Raw genomic sequence first — 22,747 nt, forward strand, 5'->3', positions numbered from 1 at the left:
AGTATCGAATTAAATATGTTTATATTTTTAAATTTAATTAGATAGTAGGAATATCATTAAATTTGATTAAATAAAGTCAAACTTGTAGATAAGATTTGATTGGATTTGTTAAAATTTATTTGGGGTTCAAATTTTAATTCTAACTTGGGGGAGGGGCAATTTGGTGGTTGAGTTAAATAGGTAGGGTTAGTGGTAAATTTGCGATACATAACGTGACCGCTTAAACTTTCATAGTCATAGCTCACAATCTGCTTCGGCTTTGGCTTCAGAGTTTGTGTAACCAACTTCACCTTTCCTTCCTTCCTTCCTTCTTCCGATTTCGAAGATGGCTGAAGCAGAGGATGCCGTACGACGCCGTAATGCGGTCGCCGAGTATCGAAAGAAACTTCTCCAGCACAAGGAATTGGAATCCAGAGTCCGATCCGGTTTGTCTCTCTATTTTCTCTCACCTTAATAGCGTCTACGATTCCTCCATGCTTTCAATTTTTACTTACTCTCGAAACCCGCAGTTTTAGGGTTTCGTGATTATGGTTTCGCGATTATGGTTTGACAACCCTATTATAGCTCTTTGATTAGGTTTTTGGTTTTTTTAGGGGAAAAGTTTCTGCGGTTTGGTTGAGTTTAGAGCCAGACCTAGGTTAATTTTGATTTTGATGATTCTACATTTTCTTTTCTACGAATTAGGGTTAGGTTATCAACTGGATCTATTGATAGAATCAACTGAGGTTCTTTTGATGAAATAAGTGAATTCCTAGTTGAGCAATGAAATCTAGGCACAGTTTTTTGTCAGAGAGGACACAATCATTTATATCTGACCATGGTTGTTGTTGGATAAGACTGGTGACTGACTTTGGATTAAAAACTTAAATTGCAGTCAGGGAGAATTTGCGAGCTTCAAAGAAAGAGTTCAATAAAACAGAAGATGATTTGAAGTCTCTTCAAAGTGTTGGGCAGATCATTGGCGAAGTTCTCAGGCCTCTTGACAACGAACGCCGTAATTATTCTGTCCTTTTATTTTCATATTTGAACGATATCTCATAGTTCAACTTCGTTCTTCTCTAATTGTGTTGCCAACCTAACGTTTTATAAATACCGAGACACATGAAAGTTTTTTCTTTTTTGTTCCGTACTTTATCCCTGAGCTAATTCTGTTACTTATGGATATAAAAACATGTGTGCCTTACTGATTCTTGATTATTTTTTCATAATTAAATTTTCCGAGCTAACTACCCAATAAATTATCCCTTCTGTTTCCTGATTGATACGAACATAAATAATTTAATGGTTATAGAAATTTGTTTGCTATTGTTTTCTCAGTTATTGTTAAAGCAAGCAGCGGTCCCAGGTATGTGGTTGGTTGCCGCAGTAAAGTGGATAAGGAAAAATTGACTTCCGGGACAAGGGTGGTTCTCGATATGACAACACTCACCATAATGCGAGCTCTTCCTCGAGAAGTAATTCATAGTTTATTATTTTAATATTTTCTTTTTATGAACATGTTCTTGTCTTGTTGTGCTAACATCTGATTTATTTTATCCCTGGTGATCACTGTTGTCTCTAATTCTTTGTCGTTGGAGTTGCCAGGTTGATCCAGTGGTTTACAATATGTTGCATGAAGATCCTGGTAATATCAGCTATTCAGCTGTTGGTGGCTTATCTGATCAGATCAGGGAATTGAGGGAGTCAATTGAACTACCTCTGATGAATCCTGAGCTCTTTCTTCGAGTTGGAATTAAACCTCCAAAGGTGATTTACCCTTTCACTGCTCTTTCTAGTCTCTGACTTCTATTAGTGTTAATCTATGTTTTAGATTTTTAGTAGCTTTGTTATGACATTTTTCCTACATATTTTTTTAGTGGAAGCTTACTTGTAATGGCTGTACTTTTGAATTTTACACTTGATCAAAATCTTTTCAATTCTAATTTTCAGGGTGTTCTCCTTTACGGGCCTCCTGGTACTGGTAAAACATTGTTAGCCAGGGCTATTGCCAGTAATATAGATGCTAACTTCCTAAAGGTCAGATTATGTTTCTTTTATAAATTCTGTGTGCTTTGAAGTCTTCTTCATTGTAAAAATTATTTTGTCTTCCCTTTATTCTGATGTAGGTTGTTTCCAGTGCCATAATTGACAAGTACATTGGAGAAAGTGCCAGGTTAATCAGAGAGATGTTTGGTTATGCACGTGATCACCAGGTGAGATGCTTGTGTGAAATTGTCTTCCTATAGGTTTACACATACTAATTTAAAGATGTTCTAAATCTATACTTTTCTTGATTAGCCGTGCATCATTTTTATGGATGAGATCGATGCCATTGGAGGTCGCCGTTTCAGTGAGGGAACAAGTGCAGATCGTGAGATTCAGAGAACGCTAATGGAGCTGCTTAATCAACTCGATGGATTTGATCAACTTGGAAAGGTATATTTTATTCCATAATCCCATTTAACTTGGAGTTAAAAGCTTGATCCGTTGTAGCAAATTCCAAGGTTAAGGAACTTTTGTCTTCTTTTTTTTTTTGTGGAGGTAGTGGGTGGTAGGTCTGTGGTAAGCCTGTACAGAATGCAATTCATTATTTTTTTTAAGAAAATGTTATAGACATGGTATGCATATTAAATAAAAAATATGGAGAATGCAAGCCCATATGTTCAATACGTTTCACATACCTTGCACTTTCAGATTGTGACTTTACTTTCACTTGTTGAATTGTTTCTAATGTGAAAAATGAACTTTGAAATTGTGTTATGAATCATATTGTTTAGAAATTGAAAGAGCTGCTATTTCATAATTTGTAAAGTTGAAAATCAATTTTGTATATGCTTTTTAAGGTATGGAATATTTTTATTATTTTATTAGACAGTTCATTCCTTTATATATTATAAATTCAAATGTAATAAAATAATAAATACAGAAGCACTGACCTTTTCTCATTCATGTATTCTTATGGATATGTTGATTTTTTCTACAAATGATTGCTGAACAAAAAATTTAATGGTGGATTCACGATGACATTACTGTCTACATTTCTGTTGTAGGTTAAAATGATAATGGCAACAAACCGACCTGATGTACTTGACCCTGCTCTCCTGCGTCCTGGGAGATTGGATAGAAAAATAGAAATCCCTCTGCCTAATGAACAATCAAGGATGGAAATTCTTAAGATTCATGCTGCTGGAATTGCCAAGCATGGTGAAATAGACTATGAAGCTGTTGTGAAGCTTGCAGAGGTGAGTGCAGTTGGCTTGGGTGGATTTTATCAACAGTTAGCGCATGTCTGATGTATTTGCAATTCTTGTGCAGGGATTTAATGGGGCTGATCTTCGAAATGTCTGCACAGAAGCTGGAATGGCAGCAATTCGGGCAGAGCGTGATTATGTGATCCATGAAGATTTTATGAAGGTGAGTTCCTTGTTTAGGAAGTAAATTTTCTGTGTACTGATGGTGACGAAGAGTCTACCTCTCCTTGTCACTTTATGGGGATAATAAATTTATTTCTTACTTCGGTTCCAGGCTGTTAGGAAACTGAACGAGGCAAAGAAACTTGAATCCAGTGCACACTACAGTGCTGATTTTGGTAAAGACTAGAATCTATTGCAAAATTCTTGCAGAGCCATGGATATCTAGGCAGTGCATCTTGAGTTGGAAATACCTCAGGCAAGTTACTCAATTCGTAGGGCTAAGCGTGATGTTCCCTTTGGGTTGTTCTGGCTTGTGTTTTCCGAATTCTAAATTTGGAAGAAGGGTAACTTTATCAAACGGATCAAATCGATGTTCAAATGAATTGTATTATCATTGCCCCCACCCCAACCAACCCAAACCCCTTTTTTTTTCTGGATTGTAGAAGTGCGACTCATTTTATACTGGATCTTGGCATGTGCACAATTTGCTTTATATTTTTTAAAAAAATTAAAATTGCTTAATTTTACGTTTTTTTATTTAAAGAAAGAGTAGAATAACCACCCTGCTAATTATAGCTTTGCTTTTCTGGATATTATGATTGTTGTTGGAGACGTTAAAACAAGATTTTTTCGGGAGGAGCAGTGTTATAATAATGAATTTAAAAAATTGATAATTGAAAGTTTGACTGATTCGTTTAATATCCTCATTATAATACTTTCGGTAATTTCCTCACAATAATAATTTATTTATTCAAAAATGAATTAGAATTCTTAATATCCTCATTACATTGTAATCGTTATATTTAATTAATTAGTAATTTGTTAATATATATACTTTTTTTAGTATGAGTATGTTAGTAGGATTTAATAATGTATATATTTATTTTTAATAGTGTTAAGTTATAACTAAAAATACTTTTAAAATACAAAAATAATACTCTCTTTGTTTTAATTATTATAAGGCATTTTTTAAAAAATTGTTTGTTATTGTTTGAAAGATTTTTTTTAAAATTAGATGTATTAATTATTTTTTCTTTAAACATTAAAGAAAAATAAATAATAAATAAGTAGATTGAGAATAAAAGAATAATTTTAAAATAATAGTATATATAATTGATAAATTTAATGTGATATTTTTTTTTAAGAAGCATAAATTAATTTTAAAAATCTTATAATTAGAACAAAGGTGTATGATTTTTTTAGCACACTCATACTGAAAAACAATACTCATACTGAAAAAATAATAAAATATATAAATTAGTTAATCTCATTTATAAATATATTTTTTGCAACAATATAGATAAAACTATCTGTATTCTATAATTGACTGTTGAATTATATACAAATATCAGCATATAACAACATATATTAAAAAAGAAAAAGAATAAATAAACAATAGGTTAGTACGGTACCAAAGTAAGCATCTTGAAATAAGCATTTTGGTGTATAAATGTCCCAGAGATACACGGCAACGAAAGTCACGAGAAACCAAAAAGTGATCGGTACGGGTGTTGCTGCTATTAGAATAGACAGAGTGAGAGCAGCATTCGACTGTTAATGTCTTCTTATATGGGCGCATTCATTTGCGTCACACTGGCAATATTATCCGTCTTAATTTCATATTCTAATTTCTTTCAAGGAATGAGGGTTTTCTTCCACTTTTAATTGATCTAGAATTAAATAAAAACTGATCACAGTTTATCATTTTTAAGCCTCAAGCAGGTAAGTGCAGCTTGTGTTACAACATTTAATACAGGTGGTGTAGTTTCCTTCGCAATTAGCATCCTTGTGTTCGTCAGTGCTAAGGCTCTGATTTTTCCAAAAGACGCTTCATTCATACAATCAATATGATCCACGTCAACATGGTGGGAACTTTTGGTGACAAGTTAAAATAAAATTTGAAATAAATCTAAACTATTACTAAAGCTAGACTGCATAGAAAATATAAAATTCTAACTTGGTTGGTGTTACTAGTATAATTGAAGAACTCCTGCGACTAAAAGCTATGGCTAGGGGAAATCAGTCTCTGCGACATCTCGCCCAAAAGCCCTTCTTCCTGGCAGAATCATTCTCCAATAAGGACCGGCTCCACTTTGATCCCAAAGAAAAATGCCGCCTCAGGAAGGGTTTTCCAAATGAACTCCTAGTACTGGAGCTACTAGGCTCCATCTTTGAAACTATATCTTTTAGGCGATCAAAAACATCATTCCCACCATCTACGTAGCTATCAACTACTCGGTTTCTGGATATCTTGTAGTTCTTGGTCTTAGTCTCTGACTCGGTCCAAAGACCTTTTTTGGATAACTTCGACATGTACTTTTCTCCAACCATACAAATTGGACAAGCTGGATCATAACTATCTGCCTCTGGCGTTATAGTCTCCAAGCATTCCGCGTGGTAAACATGACCACAGACCAGTACAGCAACAACTGAGAGGTCACTGCTGGCAATAAATTTCTGGCTACCCCATGCAGATCTATCGGTCAAGAGCTTTGAGCAAGCCCCACAAGATTGTAAATCCATGGAGGGAGAATACGAGAACCTGCTACTGGTTCCACTTATCTTGTGACGACCTGAACCAGTATACTCGCTATCAAAAGACCACCTTTCCTTTTGAGATGAAGCCACCATTTCAGAAAAAGTGCGCATAGACCAGCCATCAGATGACCCGCATTGCGATCCTGTTGCCATATCATTGCTACAGTTGGAGAGTACAAATGATGGCCTGCCTTCAGAAATTGAGGTGTCAGGTGATTTCAGACCCAGAATTCGACTATCAGAAATTTGTCTTAAAAGTGGGTGCCCGGGAGAACGATGAGCCCATCTGGATGGTGTTGAGTTAGTAAGATTGTGATAATTATGATTAGTCATTGGATCTGACATAGGTGTTGGGAAAACTGAAGGTATTGAAGATTCTGCAATCTCTGGTGATTCAATCAGATTCTTCACCTAAAGAGAAATATAGATTAACAGTGAGGCCAGTACCAACAGTAAAAGGCTTGTAATTCAGATATTGAGCAATTCTTTTGTATCAAATTTAGCAGTTCAAAACTCACCACTGCAGAGCAATTACTTGACATGAATAGATCTGCAACAAGCACAAAGAGGAAGAAGAAAGAAAAATTAATTCCCAAACAAAAAAACAGGCAACCTAGGAACCAGAGAGAATAATCATATGGCTGTCAGGAAGCAACATGCATCACCAAAATTGAAAACCATACAGATAGGACACAAACAGTGGATGAAAGGCAATACATGATATAAAGAATACCGGTTTGAAAGAGATCCTTGCATACAAAATAAATTATGAAAAAATAAACTAGAAATGAGTAAGATTGAAAAGGTGGGTTTTTCATCTTTTTCCAAAAGAAAATGAATCTAGAAAGACCGCTGATTGATAAAGGAACTTCTAAGCCCTGAGAGTGTACAGCCCCCCATTTAAAAATGAAGTGCAGGAGACCTATTAATATAACCAAGCCACCCTTACATTGATCCTCACTTCACCCCCTTGGCAGGCAGAGGCTGAAATTACTGTAACCAACCTGGCCATAGCAATTTCTAGACACCATTATGCAACATTATTAATAAGTATAGTGAAAGGTACAGCATGAAAAAAAAAAAGTTGGGTTCAGCCAGAGAGCTTAACCAAAAAATTTCCCCGTTGCCTCTGTTGGAAAGACAAAAGTGAAGCTTGAGGAAGTGAGCACGATAAATTCAAAGATAATTGCCAAAAGAATTCATCCATCAGCAAAATCAACTGTCAAAGATCGGGATACTCTAAAAGCATCAACTGTCATGTGCTAATAATGTTATAGTACATTCCACAAAAGAATAATAGAGTTTACATTTACCTAAAGATGGAGTCATCTGACTTGTAACCAAATGCTCACGAACAGGGGACTTCAGAGACATGGGTGTTACAGAATTATCCAGGGTGCTTCCCCAATCAGATAAATTGCCTCTTTCAGAGCTTAATGACCCTTTTAACTCCATGCTGACATTTCTGCTGACTCTGTGAGATGTGTGAAAGGAAGGATCCTCAATTTCGCCAGCAACACGGCCCCAACTATCCCATTGAAAACTCCATGTTGGCGAACATACAGCATTTCTATTTAAACTTTCACCTCCAGTTCTGCTAGTGCTGGGAATAGTATGATCCTTTGCAGCAACACAACAAGCCGATCCCATGATAACTGCTGACATACACACAGCAGTCAATTTAACTTGCAGACACAAATCCTAATAAATAATTCTTGTATATCAAAAGCCACCACAACGTTTCAACAAAAAAATCTAATCCTACCTCCTTTTGAAGAATTTAAACAAAATGGAAATTAAATTAAAATTCAGATTGCAGGTAACAGGAATTAAAAACCATCCAGAGGCCAAAGCTCTAAATATAAAAGCACAATCTAATCATCTCATTTATATGAAACCAAACAATCAGTGAGCAATGAACATTACATCATGGTATTTCAATTGTTAAAAATCACTTTTATTACATACATGAAAAAGCCAAAAAATTGCACACCACTAAAACCCTCCTAGAAACTACCAAATAATAAAAACTCTGATGCACGTAAATGTGTCCGGTAAAATAATGACAGCCATTGAACATGTTCCCTAGACAGACATCAAAACTTTCAAACTGCCACCAATCATTAAAAAAAAAAAGTGATTCCCAAATAAATTAGCAAAAACAGTTACAGCCTAACTTGCAAAGAGGAATTTGAACATTCACACTCACAGAGTTGAAAGCACTACACAGAAATGCACTCCAAGGCCAATAATGAGAATTGCACGGATAAATTTCATAAAATATCCATGAAACTCTGAAAACATAAAAAAAAAACCATTAATAAAACCACCTAGTAATAAATTGTTAGGGGAAAAAACGAAACGGTTGCAATTTTTTCTCCACTGACCCGACTCCCTTGTCCGTTAACAGAAAGAACAACGAATCATTCAGCGACACACAAAATGAGGCAAAGTTTTTGGTGGGGGATAAGAATGGGATTTTTATCAAACAAAAATTAGGGTTTTGAAGTGTTGCAAAGACGAGTTCATTAACAGAGAAGTACTAAAAATAGAGAAGGAATGTTATGTTACCTCTTGAAATGAAAAAGTTTTGAGTTTCGGAGAAAAAAATGGGAATTATTAGCAAGTAGTCATTTTCGGCTTCGGCTTCGTCTTCGGTCTTTGGCTTCGACCAGTGTACAGTGTTTGTATAACGCCGTGTCTGTATAAGGCTGAGTCTTTAGCGGCAATCGTTATCACGGAGTTAGGTCATAGTCTTCGGGCAGAGGATGTTTCTTTCCCCGCCTTTATTTTTGTCTCTTCTGCCTCAGCTACTTTCATGTTTGTGTGTTTTCGAAAATAAGACCAAAAAAACAACCTTATAATAATGATATATTGAACTGCAATTCAATCATGGTATTTGTGGATTAGATCGTAAAATTGTAGTACTGTTTTTTCTTATAAGTAATTGAATTTTCTTTAATCTCTACCTCTAAATTGAATTCTAATGTTATTTTCAAGGAATTAACAATGGTTTTAAAAAATCTCATATTACGATTTAAAATGTTCATATAAATTTTAAATATAATTTATATAAGTGTTGTTTAAGCCGCTACACCAAAAATGTCCAACTTCTCTTTTCTCTGGTTATTTTGCTGATTTTACGGGGCACTCTTATGTGAGGTCCTAGTCTCAGCTTTGTTGTCTCTCATGTGTACTTTCTCACTCATAAAAATAAAAATAAAAAAAGCTGCTAGATCAGACACTTGCGTCAAGCCCCCAATTGGCTAGGCCTTAATTTTATTTTTTTGGCTATTTTTATTAGTTTGTTTATTAAAAATCTAGTCTGATATCTACTATCTCTAAAAATAGGAATAATGTGAAATTATCACTTAATTTTTACAACTTAACCTTTATTTACTAATTTAATCATATTTTGAACTATAAAACTTTTTTATTTTTGCAAAATCAAAGTCATTAGTTAACATCCAAAGCTACGTTTCTTACGAGAACATGTAAATCAAATTCAATCCTTAGATCTACTTATCAAGCCCCCTAATTTGCTCAGTAAATTTTCTTTCAATACTTGTTTCAATCTAAGATTTTATTAAACTAGTCTTATTTTTCTCTAAGAGAATTTCTCTCATTCACTAACCAAAAATTGATTTTGCTAAGCCGGTTTCTTTTACGGACACACCCTTGACTATGTGCCTAATTTGCTTAGGGAATTCCTTATTCACTCAGCAAATTGTTATGCTCAAAACATGGCAATTTAAGTTTTTATGAACTTGACTTTCCCTCAAGGGTTTCCTAGACTCACCAAAAACCCCACAGTGCATTAACAACAATTCCAAAACAAATTAGGTTATAATGAAGTGAATTAAACAATTCAATGATTATAATCAATGTAGAACATACTTAAGCAAACATAATTTCCTCATCACAATAATCCCAAAAAAGGACAAAACACCAAGAACAATCAAAGAATCAATTTACTGGTTCATGATAGAAATTAAAGTATTTTAAGATGTTCATAACTCGTCTATTCGAATTGAAACACAGTTAAAAACTGTAAAAACATACACCACAATTAATTTGATATCTAGGTCAACCCTACTACCTCAATTGTAATCACATCCATAAGTGAAATAATCCATTTTCCTTACCTCAATAAGTTTTCCACAGACAAGGGATGGAAGCAACAATGCCGATTCTACATTCCTCTCACTTATTCTTCATTTTGCAACTTTAATGACCCAAGATTTCCAATATAAGCAAGAATGAGGGTTAGGTTTTCCGATTAAAGGTTAACAGAACACCTCTTGGCAGAATTGGGCTATGAACCCAAAGACCTGAACGTAACGAAGAGTTTAGTTATCTTGCTTACAAATATCAATACAAGACTAGGTCCACTACAAGGTTCTCGAAAATATGTTTACTTTAAAATCATCTACAACAGCCCATTTTAAAATCCAGATTTGTTCTTCTCAAAATATTTAACAATCACCAAAATAATATATATATATATATATATATATATATATATATATATATATATATATGAAAAGTTAGAGTGTTACAATTGAGCTTCAAAAGATAAGTTCAGAACAAACATAACAAGTTATTATATATAATTTTAGTCTATTATTTGGTAAATCAATCGCACAAATTAACTTACTTTATCTGTTTCTTTTTTTAAATATGTAGGAACTGAATACGAATACTAGAGGATTTTTAACAATTTATGCATCATATTTAATTAACTGAATTAAACTCCCTTAAAACTTATTTATATTTCACATAAAAGGATGGAGGGAATGGAGTGGAATCTTTTTCACTTTCATCTTACATTGTACTCTTTGTTCCACCATCACAAACACTTGCCTAATTATTTTCTCTGCTGCAAGCACTGACATTAATGTTCACCACTATTATAATGCATATTATTGTTATTAATCTTCATCATTAGTGTCATTATTATTTTCTTTATTTTTACTATGAATAATATTACAAATAATTTATCATTATCTTTATTATTTATTATTATTATCACTGATATTATCACTATCATTACAATTATCATCATTGTGTATCCTTGATATGATAATTATTATATCAATGCTATAATTACTATATTTAGTGAAGAAAAATGACAAGATTTTTTTTTAGTGAGGCGGCATAAATAATTAATGAAGCACATATATATTAATGGTGATAATTTTCAAGCCTGCAAACCAAAATGTCTCGTTATCGAGCTGCACCCTAAAATTTGATCGTTGAACATGCTAGCAAAATATTGTGATAGATTCTTTAATAAAAATAGCGATCAATCACGGGGAACATAGTACTTGAAGAAAACAAAACGAGGATAGAAACCAATCAAATTCAATTAATTAAATAATGTCAAGGATTTATTTTTCCAATTCCATTTAAATCTATATGATTCAGTTTCGTTTTATTTTCAAAATAATAAAAATTAATTACTACAATTTTTTGGGTTTGTAAGTTTTCCTCAAATTTAAGTTGAATCAATTTTGTACAAAATAATAAGATTTTCAAAAGTGACTTGTTTAATTTAATCGAATAATTAGTTTAAAGTAGGGTTATATATTAAAAGTTTAGTGGTTAATTATATGCATTTGAGGTTACTTGTGTGTTTGTATGTTTCTATGGTGGGTCGAGTTCATCTTTTTTAGGATTATGATTTAATCTACCGATGAATCTCAATAATTTTCTTACTTGAATTTTATCTTTTATCCAATCAATTAATTTGTTTTATTGTGCATAATTTTTTGTTATAATTTATCACTCCATTATAGTCTTTTATGCACTCGTAGACAATTTCATATAACTTATGGGACTGAGGAACAAATTAATCCTCTAAAGTAATGAATAATCAAACATATTTAAGGAATTTTCAATGTAATCCATTATTTAACCATTTTCTCTCATCACACTTTCCTTCAATTTAACCTTAATCAAGGGATTTAATTAAGGAAAAAACTGTCTAATATTTAATGTAAAATACATAATTGTCCAATCATAAATTGTCAATATAACTTTTAGATAATTTGATAAAAAGTAACTTATTATCATATCATTGTATGAGATAATTTTATAAAAAGTAACTTATCATATCATTGTATGGAATGATTCATAATATAAAATTATTTAATATAATAATAATAATAATAATAATAATAATAATAATAATATAATCTGTTTTCTCATCTTAAAAAGGTAAAATGTCTATTAAACACATAAATCAAACTCGTATCTTAAACTTAGAAAATGAAAGAGTGAAATAAATATAGTTGACTTGACCTGGTCATTTTCACTTTGAAGGAAAACACCAACGAACGAAAGAATTGGTTGGTGGTCTCGTGGTGATTATTGATTACCAATTAATTAAATAGTGGTGGCGGCAAAAGGTAGTTGCCATGAATGAGGTGGTTATTGTGGCAACACGACAGTGTTTGACTGATGTTAATGGTGTCGTGCGGTGCAGAAGTGAATGCTGACTCCAGAAAGTAGAAACCAATGTCTGTTGTGTTTATTGTTATAGCTAGTGGTGCTAGTCCACCAAGTTCAAAGGACTAGCATGAATAGAATGATGATACTATGAAGCAAATTAACAAAGTAGTTGATTCAAATGTAGGTGGGATTAGATCTTTTAAGGTCTCCATCTTTGTTCTGTCAATGAAAAATATATATAATTATAAAAAATATCTTATTAAAGAATAGTCAATTAGGTTAAATAGTTATCAATAAAGTTCACGATACTTATTATCTATAATATGAGTAAAAAAATATCTTAGTTCATATTTTAATTTATCCCAGTTCAATCCAACTAAAAAATTGAATATTTGAAATTTATATAAGATATGATATAAAAACAATAAATTTAGGATAGTTTCTAATTAATTAACAATATAGTTTTTTAATCAAATTCTTTAAAAAAAACATTAAGAAAAGTGACGAGTTAGTATGTTTAACTGACAACCTATTATTAATTAGTTGAGTTGAACTAAGTTGACAAATTTTCGACAGAGAGAAATTGCTAGTAAATTTAGGTATAAAAATTTAACGAGTTGAAAAGTGGTATTAAACAAAAGTTAAGAGAATAAAAATAAACAAATAAACTAAAGCTGATAGAAATCACGCCAAATATTTCATACACAGTTTTCGTCAAAACATTTTGGTACTACTTATTATGTATACGTATAATATTAAAAATTCAAATACAAAAAATATATAACCACTAAGTAAATTTTTACATCTGAAAAAAGTAAAATTTTAATTTAATTTATTTATTATAAATAAATATGAACTTTATTATGATGATGTATAAATAATTAAAATTTGTTTAAATGATCAAAATTTACTGAATTTAATTTTAAACAAAAATATTTAAATAATATCTTCATTTAATATGTGTGCGTGACATTAATATTTTTCTTCAAATATTATATTTTAGATATAATTGATTTTTAACTAACATAATTAGTTTAATGCATTTTTAATTTGTGCCTATAAATATATATTAATAAATTAAAACCACAAAAATATCATTAAAATATTATTGAATAGGGAAATAATGAGTTTAATTTTCCTACACTTTTAATAAAAAAATACCATCAACTAATTAAAAATAATTTTAAATATATTTTCTAAAATAATTATTATGGAACTTTGACAAATTTACCTTGCGTAACATTATCATTTTTTTTTTAAAAAAAAAAGCTACATTATCAAACATTCTAATTAAATTCAAATAATTTAAAGACAATCAATGTTTATCTGTGGCAGTGGAGGAATAATGGAACCTTCGGCGAAGATGAGTGATATATTTCTACTATTATTACGAATATTCATGGCATGATGCAAGACCAGAGGAAGGGCAGTCACCTAAACCCGTTCTTAAACATATATCCATTCAATTAAACATATATGAGAGCTATATATCTAAAGGATAACATTTTTTTATTAGTTTTGGAGGTCTTTGTGAAACGGAATCTATGGAAGCTTATCGCTTGATATCCAGCCAAGAAATTCTTCACTATCATCTATATGCTTCTATATCATATATAGTTGATATTCGTACGTAGCTTGTTGGGAGAGGATTGGAATATTATGACCCATCATTTCCTTATTGAAGGAACTAATTAAGGAGAGAAATGGAGAATGAAAAACACTTAAAACTTTATTTCTTAGTTTGATTTGAATTCACTTAATTTGGCTTATTGTGTAAATACACTGATACATAAGTATTTATATCGTATAAGACCTTTCTTCATACACGAGATTTGGAAAATATAAAATACTTGAATATAAAGAGATACATGCATAATAAAAATACTATAAACCTAAAAGTATATGAATCGAATTTAAATAAATGTTTGACTGCTGAGTTAAATGCTATACTAGACTACTTCCATTATTATTGCATTTTTCAACATCTCCCTTAAACTTGATTTTTCTAGGTGACTTCAATCATTGCAATCTTTGAAAATTCTCAAATTTGAAGGACTTGATGAAGTTATTCGACTTGGTTTTGAGTTTCAATATATATTCTTCATGTACGTACCACTTCTTCAAAGTGTTGAAGCTAGCTAGGAGTTAGCAAAATCACAAAATAAAGATTTAGTATTTTCTACTATTTCCATATATACATAGAGAATATTTATACTACTTCAGGATTCTTTGGAAGTTTTAAGCGAACTATGAGAAGGAGATTCATCTCTGCTAGGATTATTAGAGTGAGGGTGATTATTAATTCATGGATGGTTTTTTCAAGTATAAGAAGGAACCATCTTTTATTTTTAAAGTATAAGAAACCTAAATCAGTTTAACCCAAAACAGAGATCATCCCAGTATACTTAGCCGAAAATAAACCACAGTGACAGCATATATAAGATATATATATATATATATATATATATATATATCTGCACCAACTTAAGCACCCTCATAACAAACTTTCTCATTAAGGAATTTGATAGCTTCCAGCCCTTTAAATCCGAGTTATAATCAATGAAGACGTATTTTCACTTTAGACGTACATTTAACTTTGTTGTTTTCATCTCTTTTGCAATGTGCATATATGCAATACAAATTTTCTCATTAGTGGAATTTAATAGCTTACAGCCCTTTAAATTTGAGTTATAATCAATGAAAACGTATTTTGTCATATATGCTTTTCACCACACCGAGCTTCTTGAGGAGTTATTCCACGAATACTCCTATGAAATATGATGTCAAATATTAATCTCACAGTTCACATTTCAATACTTGATTTCCACGTGAAAGGTAATATATTTGGCTGGAGTGCGCTTCAAATTAAATAGCTGCAAAAGGTTCGGTTGCTACTACCCAACCATGTTTAAAGTTTTGTTAGCTGAATAATGTGTTTTTTTTAGATGTGTAGTATTTTAGTGAAATAAACATATATAGTAATCAAAACCAGCAAGTACAGTTCTATGAATTTTAATTGATGTGTAGTACTGTTTAAAAGAGTTTCCATTATCAACATTATTTGACGTAATTATTTTAAGTAAATTACACTCATACAAATTACACTCCTACTTTCTTATACAAATTACACTCCTACTTTCTATGTTTTTTTAATTGTATTCAATATTTGTTCTTTTTTTTAATTACTTTTACTTCCTTTTTATTAATTAATGTTGTTAATTAACGTCAATTGAAATATATAAATAGAAGAAATTGTCCGAATATTTTTGTTAAATATAACAAATTAACAATTGATCCTAAGAATGGACCTTTCTCGAGTCAATAACATTTTTTTCTTTAATATTTGACTCTTATTTCATTGTTGCTAACACTTGTAGAAGATGTAACTCTTGATTGAAATATTATATCAAACACTTAGTCATCAAAGATAAATATTTCAAAGAAAGAAGTTTAAAATACAAATGTGAGAGCAAAACATTAAAGTAAAAGACCATATTCGATCAATAGACATTATTGGGAACATGTATAACAAAAATACAGCAACCAAACGACCCAACACATAAAAAAATGAACTAAAAAAAGAAGAAAAAGAAGAAGGGTGTTAACACATGTGTACAAACAAGGAGGTTTCATGTCTATTAAAAAGTTGGGTTTACGTCCAATTGAAAAAAAAAATTGTTAAAATATTTTTAAGTTAAAAGAAAGAATATAAAGATATTTTAGATATAATTTTTCATTAAAAATCATGTAATTAACATATACCTACTTTTTATTAAATTATGAAATGACGTTGAAAGAACAGTCTAAATGTAATATGAATTAAACAATTTAAAAAAATTTGTAGGATAAAAAAAAATCACAGGGATGCAAGTGTAATTTGCTTAATTGTTTTCTATCTATGTTTTAATTATTGAAAATTACAGTTAAAACAAAAAACATTTCGTCAAAACAATAATTAGTTAAATAAAATTTATTTTACTAATAACAGATACAAATTTATAATAAAATTTATGTTTTATAATAATAGTAATAAAATAATTAAACACATACACAGCACCGAGACAAAACTAGTAGAATACATACAACACATACATGATTCATGAAAATAAATCAAATGAAGAGCTAAGTACTGTAGCATTAAAGCAAGCACACGATAGAATAGTAAACTACAGTAGCATGCACCGAAATCTCTTTTTCCATGATATTGGACAAGAGTGATCCATTAGTACTAATGACCTGCCTGACATATAGTTGCAGGCCACCAGGTCATTTTCATTAAGCACTTTGCACAAATTCTGTTTATCTATCAATCTCCCACTTAACATATATATAGCCCCACCCTAAGTACTGTACTAATTCACATTAACTTTTCATTTTTTGTTCACTGATTGATTCCTCCCCGAAGCAACTCCAAGAGAACAAATTATTATTTTTATTGTCAGATCCACAAAGGCAGAGCGAGGGTGACAATTCACCACTGAAAAACGGCTTGTTGGTTAAGACAGAGCGTGTTGTTCTTGGTGGTGATATTTTGTGCGCTTGTTAGATAACAGTCCCTTTCGTAGGCGGTGGTTGCGTTGGTGAGGTTGATGATACCGTCGACGATGTCGTTTAACGATTGGAGCCGTTGGCTAAGCTCCTCCATTTGGGCCCTCAGAATCGAATTCTCTGCCTCAACGTTCAGATAATGCTGTGTGGTTATGTCTATGGTGCCGAGGATTTCGCCGTTGCCCTTTGCGAGCTGTGAAACCTGCTTCGTCAGTTCGTCCAAGTGCTTACGCTTTCGCATCCGAGATCTTCTCGCCGATTCGCGATTCGATTGTTTTCTCTTCTTCTTTCTCTCGTCTACCACAACCTGCAAATCACACACTCATAAGATTGGCTCGGTGATAAAAGGAGAAATGAGAAAAGAAAAAGTCGTGCACAAAAATCTAACCATTAACAATTGCAATTAGCTGATAAAAAAAAAAAAACAACAACAACAACAACAACCTGCAAATCACCCTCGGAGCCAGAGCTCTGAGATTTTGTGCTAATGGAGGAGTTTCCACTTGATGAGGCCATGGACATATAAAAAAAATGAAGAACAAATAATCCGCAGGACCCAGAGACACTAATAGTTTACACCTTATCTATACTATCAGAACATGTGACGGGAAAGTGGAGATCAATGAGAAAACATAGAACCAGTAGAGGAAGACAACGGAGAAAGATTGAACCAAGTGGGTCCTGCGTCTGAAGGAGGAGTTTATCATAAACCTAATAAACTCGGAAAGAGGGATTTCAGTCATCAATGCCAAACATCAAGTTTCAAAACAATAATATACTATGCTTTGATTCCTGCAGAGGAACCAATAAGTGGGTTTTGGGAACCACAGCAACCAGAGATTTAGAAGGAAAATAGAGACGGAAACAAAGAGATTAAGGAAGGTTGAAGAAGAGAAGATGGTGGAGAGGGCGTATAGGTAAGTAGGGGCCAATATATAGAACAGGTTGACAGGGACAGACAGACATACAGACAGTGAAACAAAATACATGTCAAAATCAAAGGATGGAAAAGTAAAGTAAAGTAAATTAAGGAGGAACGAAAGAAGAAGAAAATGGAGGAAAAAGCAAAAAGCAAAAAGCATCGAAATCTCCTCCTAGGTTTGGTGGAACAGAAAGAAAGATAGAATAAGTGTTTAGTGTTTACGAGACTAATTTAATTCTATAGCACCAAAATCGAATACAAAAATCAATTACTAGTAATTACAAATTTTAAATATATATTTTTCTTAAATTGGATCATATTTCGAACTTATTTAAAAATGGTTTAAATATGATTTTGATAAAAAAAAAATCAGATCGTCTTGATTTTTGTCCTTTAATTTTGTTAAACCATATAAAATTTGATATTTTTATTTATTTTTTGTTATCAAGTAACATGCTAATAGTATTAAGTAATAAGATAATAGTGACATTTGCATTCAAGTAGTTTGTCACATCCTTAATAAGCATCAGCCACTTGTAGTTTCATTAATAAACTATGTTATTATGTTATTTATCAACTAATTTAAATAAATAAAAATTTATGAAAAAAGTTATTGGTTTGAGACTTGTTGATAAAAAAAAGCTAGAATAAAAAATCTCATCAAAGGTGATTAGTTAAAATTCTAACAAAGATTAATCATTTGACAAAAAATATTTTTTGAATTTGAGAGTAATTAAAAGCATATTTTATGTTAAGTATATATTTTTTTTTCTTCTCATAATTTAATTATTTAAATTTTTAAATATCATTTTATCATCAAATGCTTTTGTGAGTATTAATTTAGTTAGGCTATTTTTTTTTTTTACAAAAGTTAGCTAGAAATTGAAAAACTACCATAGAAATTAACTGGCACATAATTGAAATTTAAAAAATTCTTATTAAATCACAAGTGTTTGATAAAATTATCTATTAAAATAATTAAAAAAATATAAAGTTACATAAATGAACATAAAAAATTATCTTAGCTAGAAAAAGATTAAAAAGAAAATTTAATAAATGTTCAAAAATAAAAGAGAAATTATAAAAAGCTAAAAACTAGTGTTTCAAAAAATTCATTTACCAACCAATCAAGCAAGTCTTTCAACTAATAAAAAAATTAAAAACTAATTAAAATGTCATGTCAAACACACTCTTATAGTTTGGTAAAAAAAATATTATTTTGGTTGGTTTAAAATTTGTTTCATCTCTTGTCTTATTATTATTATATAACTCTTGAGTATTTTATATCAAATGTTGAAGTTTGATAAACAAAAAAGGAATGAGAAATTATATAATATATAAAGAATAAATGATTATTAAATTATTATAAAATAAATATATATACATATTTTATAATGCAAAAATATTAAAAAAATCATAACTATGAATGCTTTATAATTTATAATCTGATATTAAATGTTTATTTAACTGAAAGTCATTTTTAAAGAATTTCAAAAAAAATAATTAGAATAATTTGGGCCAAACTAATGACTCCGTCGTTTTTTTAAGATGGATGGAACCGAATTTCTGATCCATTTACCATCTTTTTCCAATCAAACTAACCACTCAATTTAACCTATGCTGAAAACACTTCATGAACCTTTTCAAGCTCAACAATAGCTTATAAAAGACTAGAAGAGTACTAGAGCTAATTAACATAATTTATGGCTAGAGGACATCTACTTCATAAATTCATATTCATCCATCAACCTTTACTTTAGTAAGTGATGTCATAATCGGAGCCTTTTCAATTAGATATTGTAATGGAAAGGGTCGGGAGTAGGTTGGATTTAAGAAAGGTGGGTAAGAGTGTAACATCAACTATTTAAACAAGAAATGCACTTGCCCTTTCTAAAACTAAGTAAAAATAACCCAAATAATTTTAATTATTGATAAAATAAAATTAATGGATAATATTTTAACATATGCATGATTTATAAGTCATTTTTATTAACTTATAACTTATTTTATTAACGTATAAGTTTGTTTAACTAAAATAAATGGTTTTTATAAATGTATTTTTGTCCGTTGTTTATATAATTTCTTCAAAAATTACTTAAAGTAATATTGGAATTTATATATTATAACTTATAGACATCTATACATAATTATATGAAAATAGAAATTAAAAAAATATTAATATAAATATTAGAAGTATATTAATTTGAAAAAATGATACCGTCCTTAATTTCTAAAACTTTTTTTTTACTGAATTAATTTGTAAAACTATATCTGCGTCTTTCAGCAGAATAATGTGATGGGAATCGGATTCGATGAAGTCGACTTTTCATTCATCAACATAGTGTATTTGTAAGAGGATACCTGCGATATAGACAATAAAAAAATGTTAAAAGAAAATTTAATGACCAATTTAATATATTGGGATAAAAACATATTTTATCTTTATTGTAATTCTAAATTACTAAATGCGTGAAAAAGTGGAAACAATAGTCTTTTTTTTTCCCCTTCTAAATTATTACCTTTAGACACTTTATAGCTTGCGTGTCTCGAAGTGCTTTTTCTTTGTCATTGTTAACAATGACTTCTGGGAAAGGCTTAAAAATTTAAAAGCCAACATCAAATTATTTCTTATGTGTTTACTTACGGGGGGATTTTCTCTTAAGAAAATAATAATGACATATGGGCCTGAAACAAATGACCTTTTTCCAAATTATTCAAAGTCTTTGTCGTGTTAATTTAGTCCTGATGGATTCAATAGTTGAAGACCTATGTAGAGTTTTTTTTTTTAAAGGGTACCTATGTAGAGGTTAATTAGATAGACAATTAATTATTTTGTCGTGATTATTAATAGTTTTTATAAATATAAAATATCTAATAAAATTCAGATATTTACGCTCCAAATATTTCCCATACATTTACTATGATTTTTTTTTACTGTTATGAGTTTTGTATTTAGTAAAATAAAAAAAATTAACATGATAAATATATTTTTAGTCCTTAAAATTTGGATAATTATTTTTATTAGTTTTCTTAAAAAACTACTTTTAATCTCTATTCGTTCATTGTGTTCATAGTTTCATGTTTTTTAGTAGTTTTTAACCATTAAAAATAATTTTTGACAATTTAAAACCGTTAAAATATTTTACTCGTATAATTTGATGATATTTTTTTTTATATTGATTTAAAGAAGAAAAATAAAAATATGAATGTGAAATTGTTGTAATTTCTTACATATTCTAGTGGTTTTAAACTACCACAAATCATTTTAAAGAAATTAAATAAAAAAATTGATGATATAAAACCATCACAAATTATGATACCATTAATATAGAGAATGAGAAGAATTAAAAAATTTAGAACTAAAAAATAAATATAATTTTTTTTAAAGAACTAAAAAATATAATTACTCACAATTAAAATTAAAAGACCAAAAATGTACTTAAGTCTTTAGTAAAATAAAAATAAAATTACGTGATACGTAAGCCATAAACTTAAATGGTTAGACTGTGTTTGATTTGGCTTTATATCGCATCCAATGCTAAAGTTCTCTCACATAAACCACGTTAAATGTGTTTTGAAACATGTGATTCATAGAATGTGAGGCCTTATTAGGTTGATGTAAGGACTGACCCAATAGAAAGTGAAGTTTAAAACAAAAATTGAGAGAGAAAAAATATTTTAAAGAATAAAGTGATGTAAGATTTTTTAATCAATATGTGATATTTTTTATTAGAAGAAACTAATAGCAAATATTGTTAGTAGATCTAAAGTTTAAACTTTACTTGTTTTAACCTTGGGTTTACTCTGGTTTTTTTTTTTCAATTAAGTCATGATGGTTGAGTTTATTTAAACTAGAAAAGTTGATTATAAATAAATTATTTTAAAAAATAATTTTATGATATTTAATAAGATTTATTTCTTAAAAAATAAAAATAAAAACTATTTTAAAAAATAGTTTTGACAAACTTAAAAAAAGAAAAAAATACTTATTTTATTTTAAACAAATGGGCCTATAATTGATGCTTTTGTTTGGAGTTGAGTTGTGAAAATAGTATTTATAGACTATATTGAATTGCAATAGACTGGATAATAATGGATGAAAAATCAAATTAAGTAGTAATCACAGGTAGGTTGAATTGTCAAAGCCATATCAGCATATATGTCACACTATTATGTTTGCGTTACAATGTCACTTTTATATCACGTCAATAATTATTGTTAAAAAATTATCAGCAAACAAATTGTCAACGAAAATATTAAATTTTAAAAACATTGAGAGCCAAATGTAGAATAAAGTAAATTATTCTAGATTTTATTTGAGATAACTTTTTTTATCCATAAAAAAATTAACACGATAATAAAAAATTTATAATACTCAGATATCATATTTAACCAACTAAAGTAAGTAGATCTTTTTGATTGACATTACTCTCGTAAGTCTTAAGTGTAGTTGTTTGGAACTTTTTGTCATAGTAATTTTGCTTCATATTTTTTTTATTGTTTATAGTTATAAACTAGGATAAGTCCAACAGCAGTGGATGAGACATAAAATAAATTTATTTACTTTAAATGAGAAAGCTGAGGTTCATTCTTTCTGAGCATGCTTACTAAGCTGAATTTTTATTTTACTTATTATTGATTTATGCTTATTATTTTTAAACAAAAATATTAACATTATATATATTTATATAATATTAAAGTTAAGATTATAATTACGGTTGAAAAATATTTATACATTGTTATAATCTCATTATTTTTAATAAATTTAAAAACTTTAAAAATTAAATTGATAAAATAAAATAAAATGTCATAATTTTGGAGGCAAAAAAGTATTTTAACTAATTTTTTATATGAAATGTAAATAAAGGTAAAATTATAATTGAAGAATATTTTT

At 29.8% G+C, this 22,747-nt stretch overlaps 3 protein-coding genes across 9 annotated transcripts; 1 reads left to right on the top strand and 2 right to left on the bottom strand.

Moving 5' to 3' along the window:
- Nucleotides 1–125: 125 nt before the first annotated feature.
- Nucleotides 126–3,914, top strand: LOC100794489 (26S proteasome regulatory subunit 10B homolog A). Its single transcript, XM_003527904.3, has 10 exons — nucleotides 126–425; nucleotides 875–994; nucleotides 1,318–1,454; nucleotides 1,585–1,746; nucleotides 1,930–2,016; nucleotides 2,106–2,192; nucleotides 2,278–2,415; nucleotides 3,030–3,221; nucleotides 3,295–3,393; nucleotides 3,505–3,914. The coding sequence occupies exons 1-10, from the start codon at nucleotides 326–328 to the stop codon at nucleotides 3,577–3,579; spliced, it is 1,197 nt and encodes a 398-aa protein (XP_003527952.1). The 5' UTR covers nucleotides 126–325; the 3' UTR covers nucleotides 3,580–3,914.
- A 1,291-nt stretch (nucleotides 3,915–5,205) lies between these two features.
- Nucleotides 5,206–8,720, bottom strand: LOC100808476 (uncharacterized). 7 transcript variants are annotated; one of them, XM_014777219.3, is made up of 5 exons: nucleotides 8,502–8,720; nucleotides 8,140–8,224; nucleotides 7,244–7,588; nucleotides 6,449–6,480; nucleotides 5,206–6,341 (listed from the first exon to the last, which is right to left on the bottom strand). In XM_014777219.3, the coding sequence occupies exons 3-5, from the start codon at nucleotides 7,578–7,580 to the stop codon at nucleotides 5,412–5,414; spliced, it is 1,299 nt and encodes a 432-aa protein (XP_014632705.1). In that variant the 5' UTR covers nucleotides 7,581–7,588; nucleotides 8,140–8,224; nucleotides 8,502–8,720; the 3' UTR covers nucleotides 5,206–5,411. The 7 variants fall into 7 exon arrangements, with proteins under 7 accessions (XP_014632705.1, XP_006581191.1, XP_006581190.1 ...); XM_006581128.4 differs by having other exon boundaries at nucleotides 7,244–7,585; nucleotides 8,502–8,719; XM_006581127.4 differs by having other exon boundaries at nucleotides 7,244–7,585; nucleotides 8,318–8,511.
- Nucleotides 8,721–16,560: 7,840 nt separating this feature from the next.
- On the bottom strand, nucleotides 16,561–17,850 carry LOC100809015 (bZIP transcription factor 44). Its single transcript, XM_003527633.5, has 2 exons — nucleotides 17,376–17,850; nucleotides 16,561–17,238 (listed from the first exon to the last, which is right to left on the bottom strand). Exons 1-2 carry the CDS (start codon nucleotides 17,451–17,453, stop codon nucleotides 16,855–16,857), a joined length of 462 nt encoding a protein of 153 aa, XP_003527681.2. The 5' UTR covers nucleotides 17,454–17,850; the 3' UTR covers nucleotides 16,561–16,854.
- Nucleotides 17,851–22,747: the final 4,897 nt, after the last annotated feature.

The sequence above is a fragment of the Glycine max genome, chromosome 6 (assembly GCF_000004515.6).
Source record: "Glycine max cultivar Williams 82 chromosome 6, Glycine_max_v4.0, whole genome shotgun sequence".
In the NCBI taxonomy this organism is placed as follows: Eukaryota; Viridiplantae; Streptophyta; class Magnoliopsida; order Fabales; family Fabaceae; genus Glycine; species Glycine max.

Excerpts from the sequence above, each read along its gene's own strand:
- LOC100794489 (XM_003527904.3), top strand. The coding sequence starts at position 326 with ATGGCTGAAGCAGAGGATGCCGTACGACGCCGTAATGCGGTCGCCGAG. Across the intron at positions 1,455-1,584 it reads TGCGAGCTCTTCCTCGAGAA|GTTGATCCAGTGGTTTACAA; the intron begins GTAATTCATAGT and ends TGGAGTTGCCAG. Across the intron at positions 1,747-1,929 it reads TTGGAATTAAACCTCCAAAG|GGTGTTCTCCTTTACGGGCC; the intron begins GTGATTTACCCT and ends TCTAATTTTCAG.
- LOC100808476 (XM_006581130.4), bottom strand. The coding sequence starts at position 7,580 with ATGGGATCGGCTTGTTGTGTTGCTGCAAAGGATCATACTATTCCCAGC. Across the intron at positions 6,481-7,243 it reads TCAGATGACTCCATCTTTAG|ATCTATTCATGTCAAGTAAT; the intron begins GTAAATGTAAAC and ends TGCTTGTTGCAG. Across the intron at positions 6,342-6,448 it reads CAAGTAATTGCTCTGCAGTG|GTGAAGAATCTGATTGAATC; the intron begins GTGAGTTTTGAA and ends ATTTCTCTTTAG.
- LOC100809015 (XM_003527633.5), bottom strand. The coding sequence starts at position 17,453 with ATGTCCATGGCCTCATCAAGTGGAAACTCCTCCATTAGCACAAAATCT. Across the intron at positions 17,239-17,375 it reads GCTCCGAGGGTGATTTGCAG|GTTGTGGTAGACGAGAGAAA; the intron begins GTTGTTGTTGTT and ends TGTGATTTGCAG.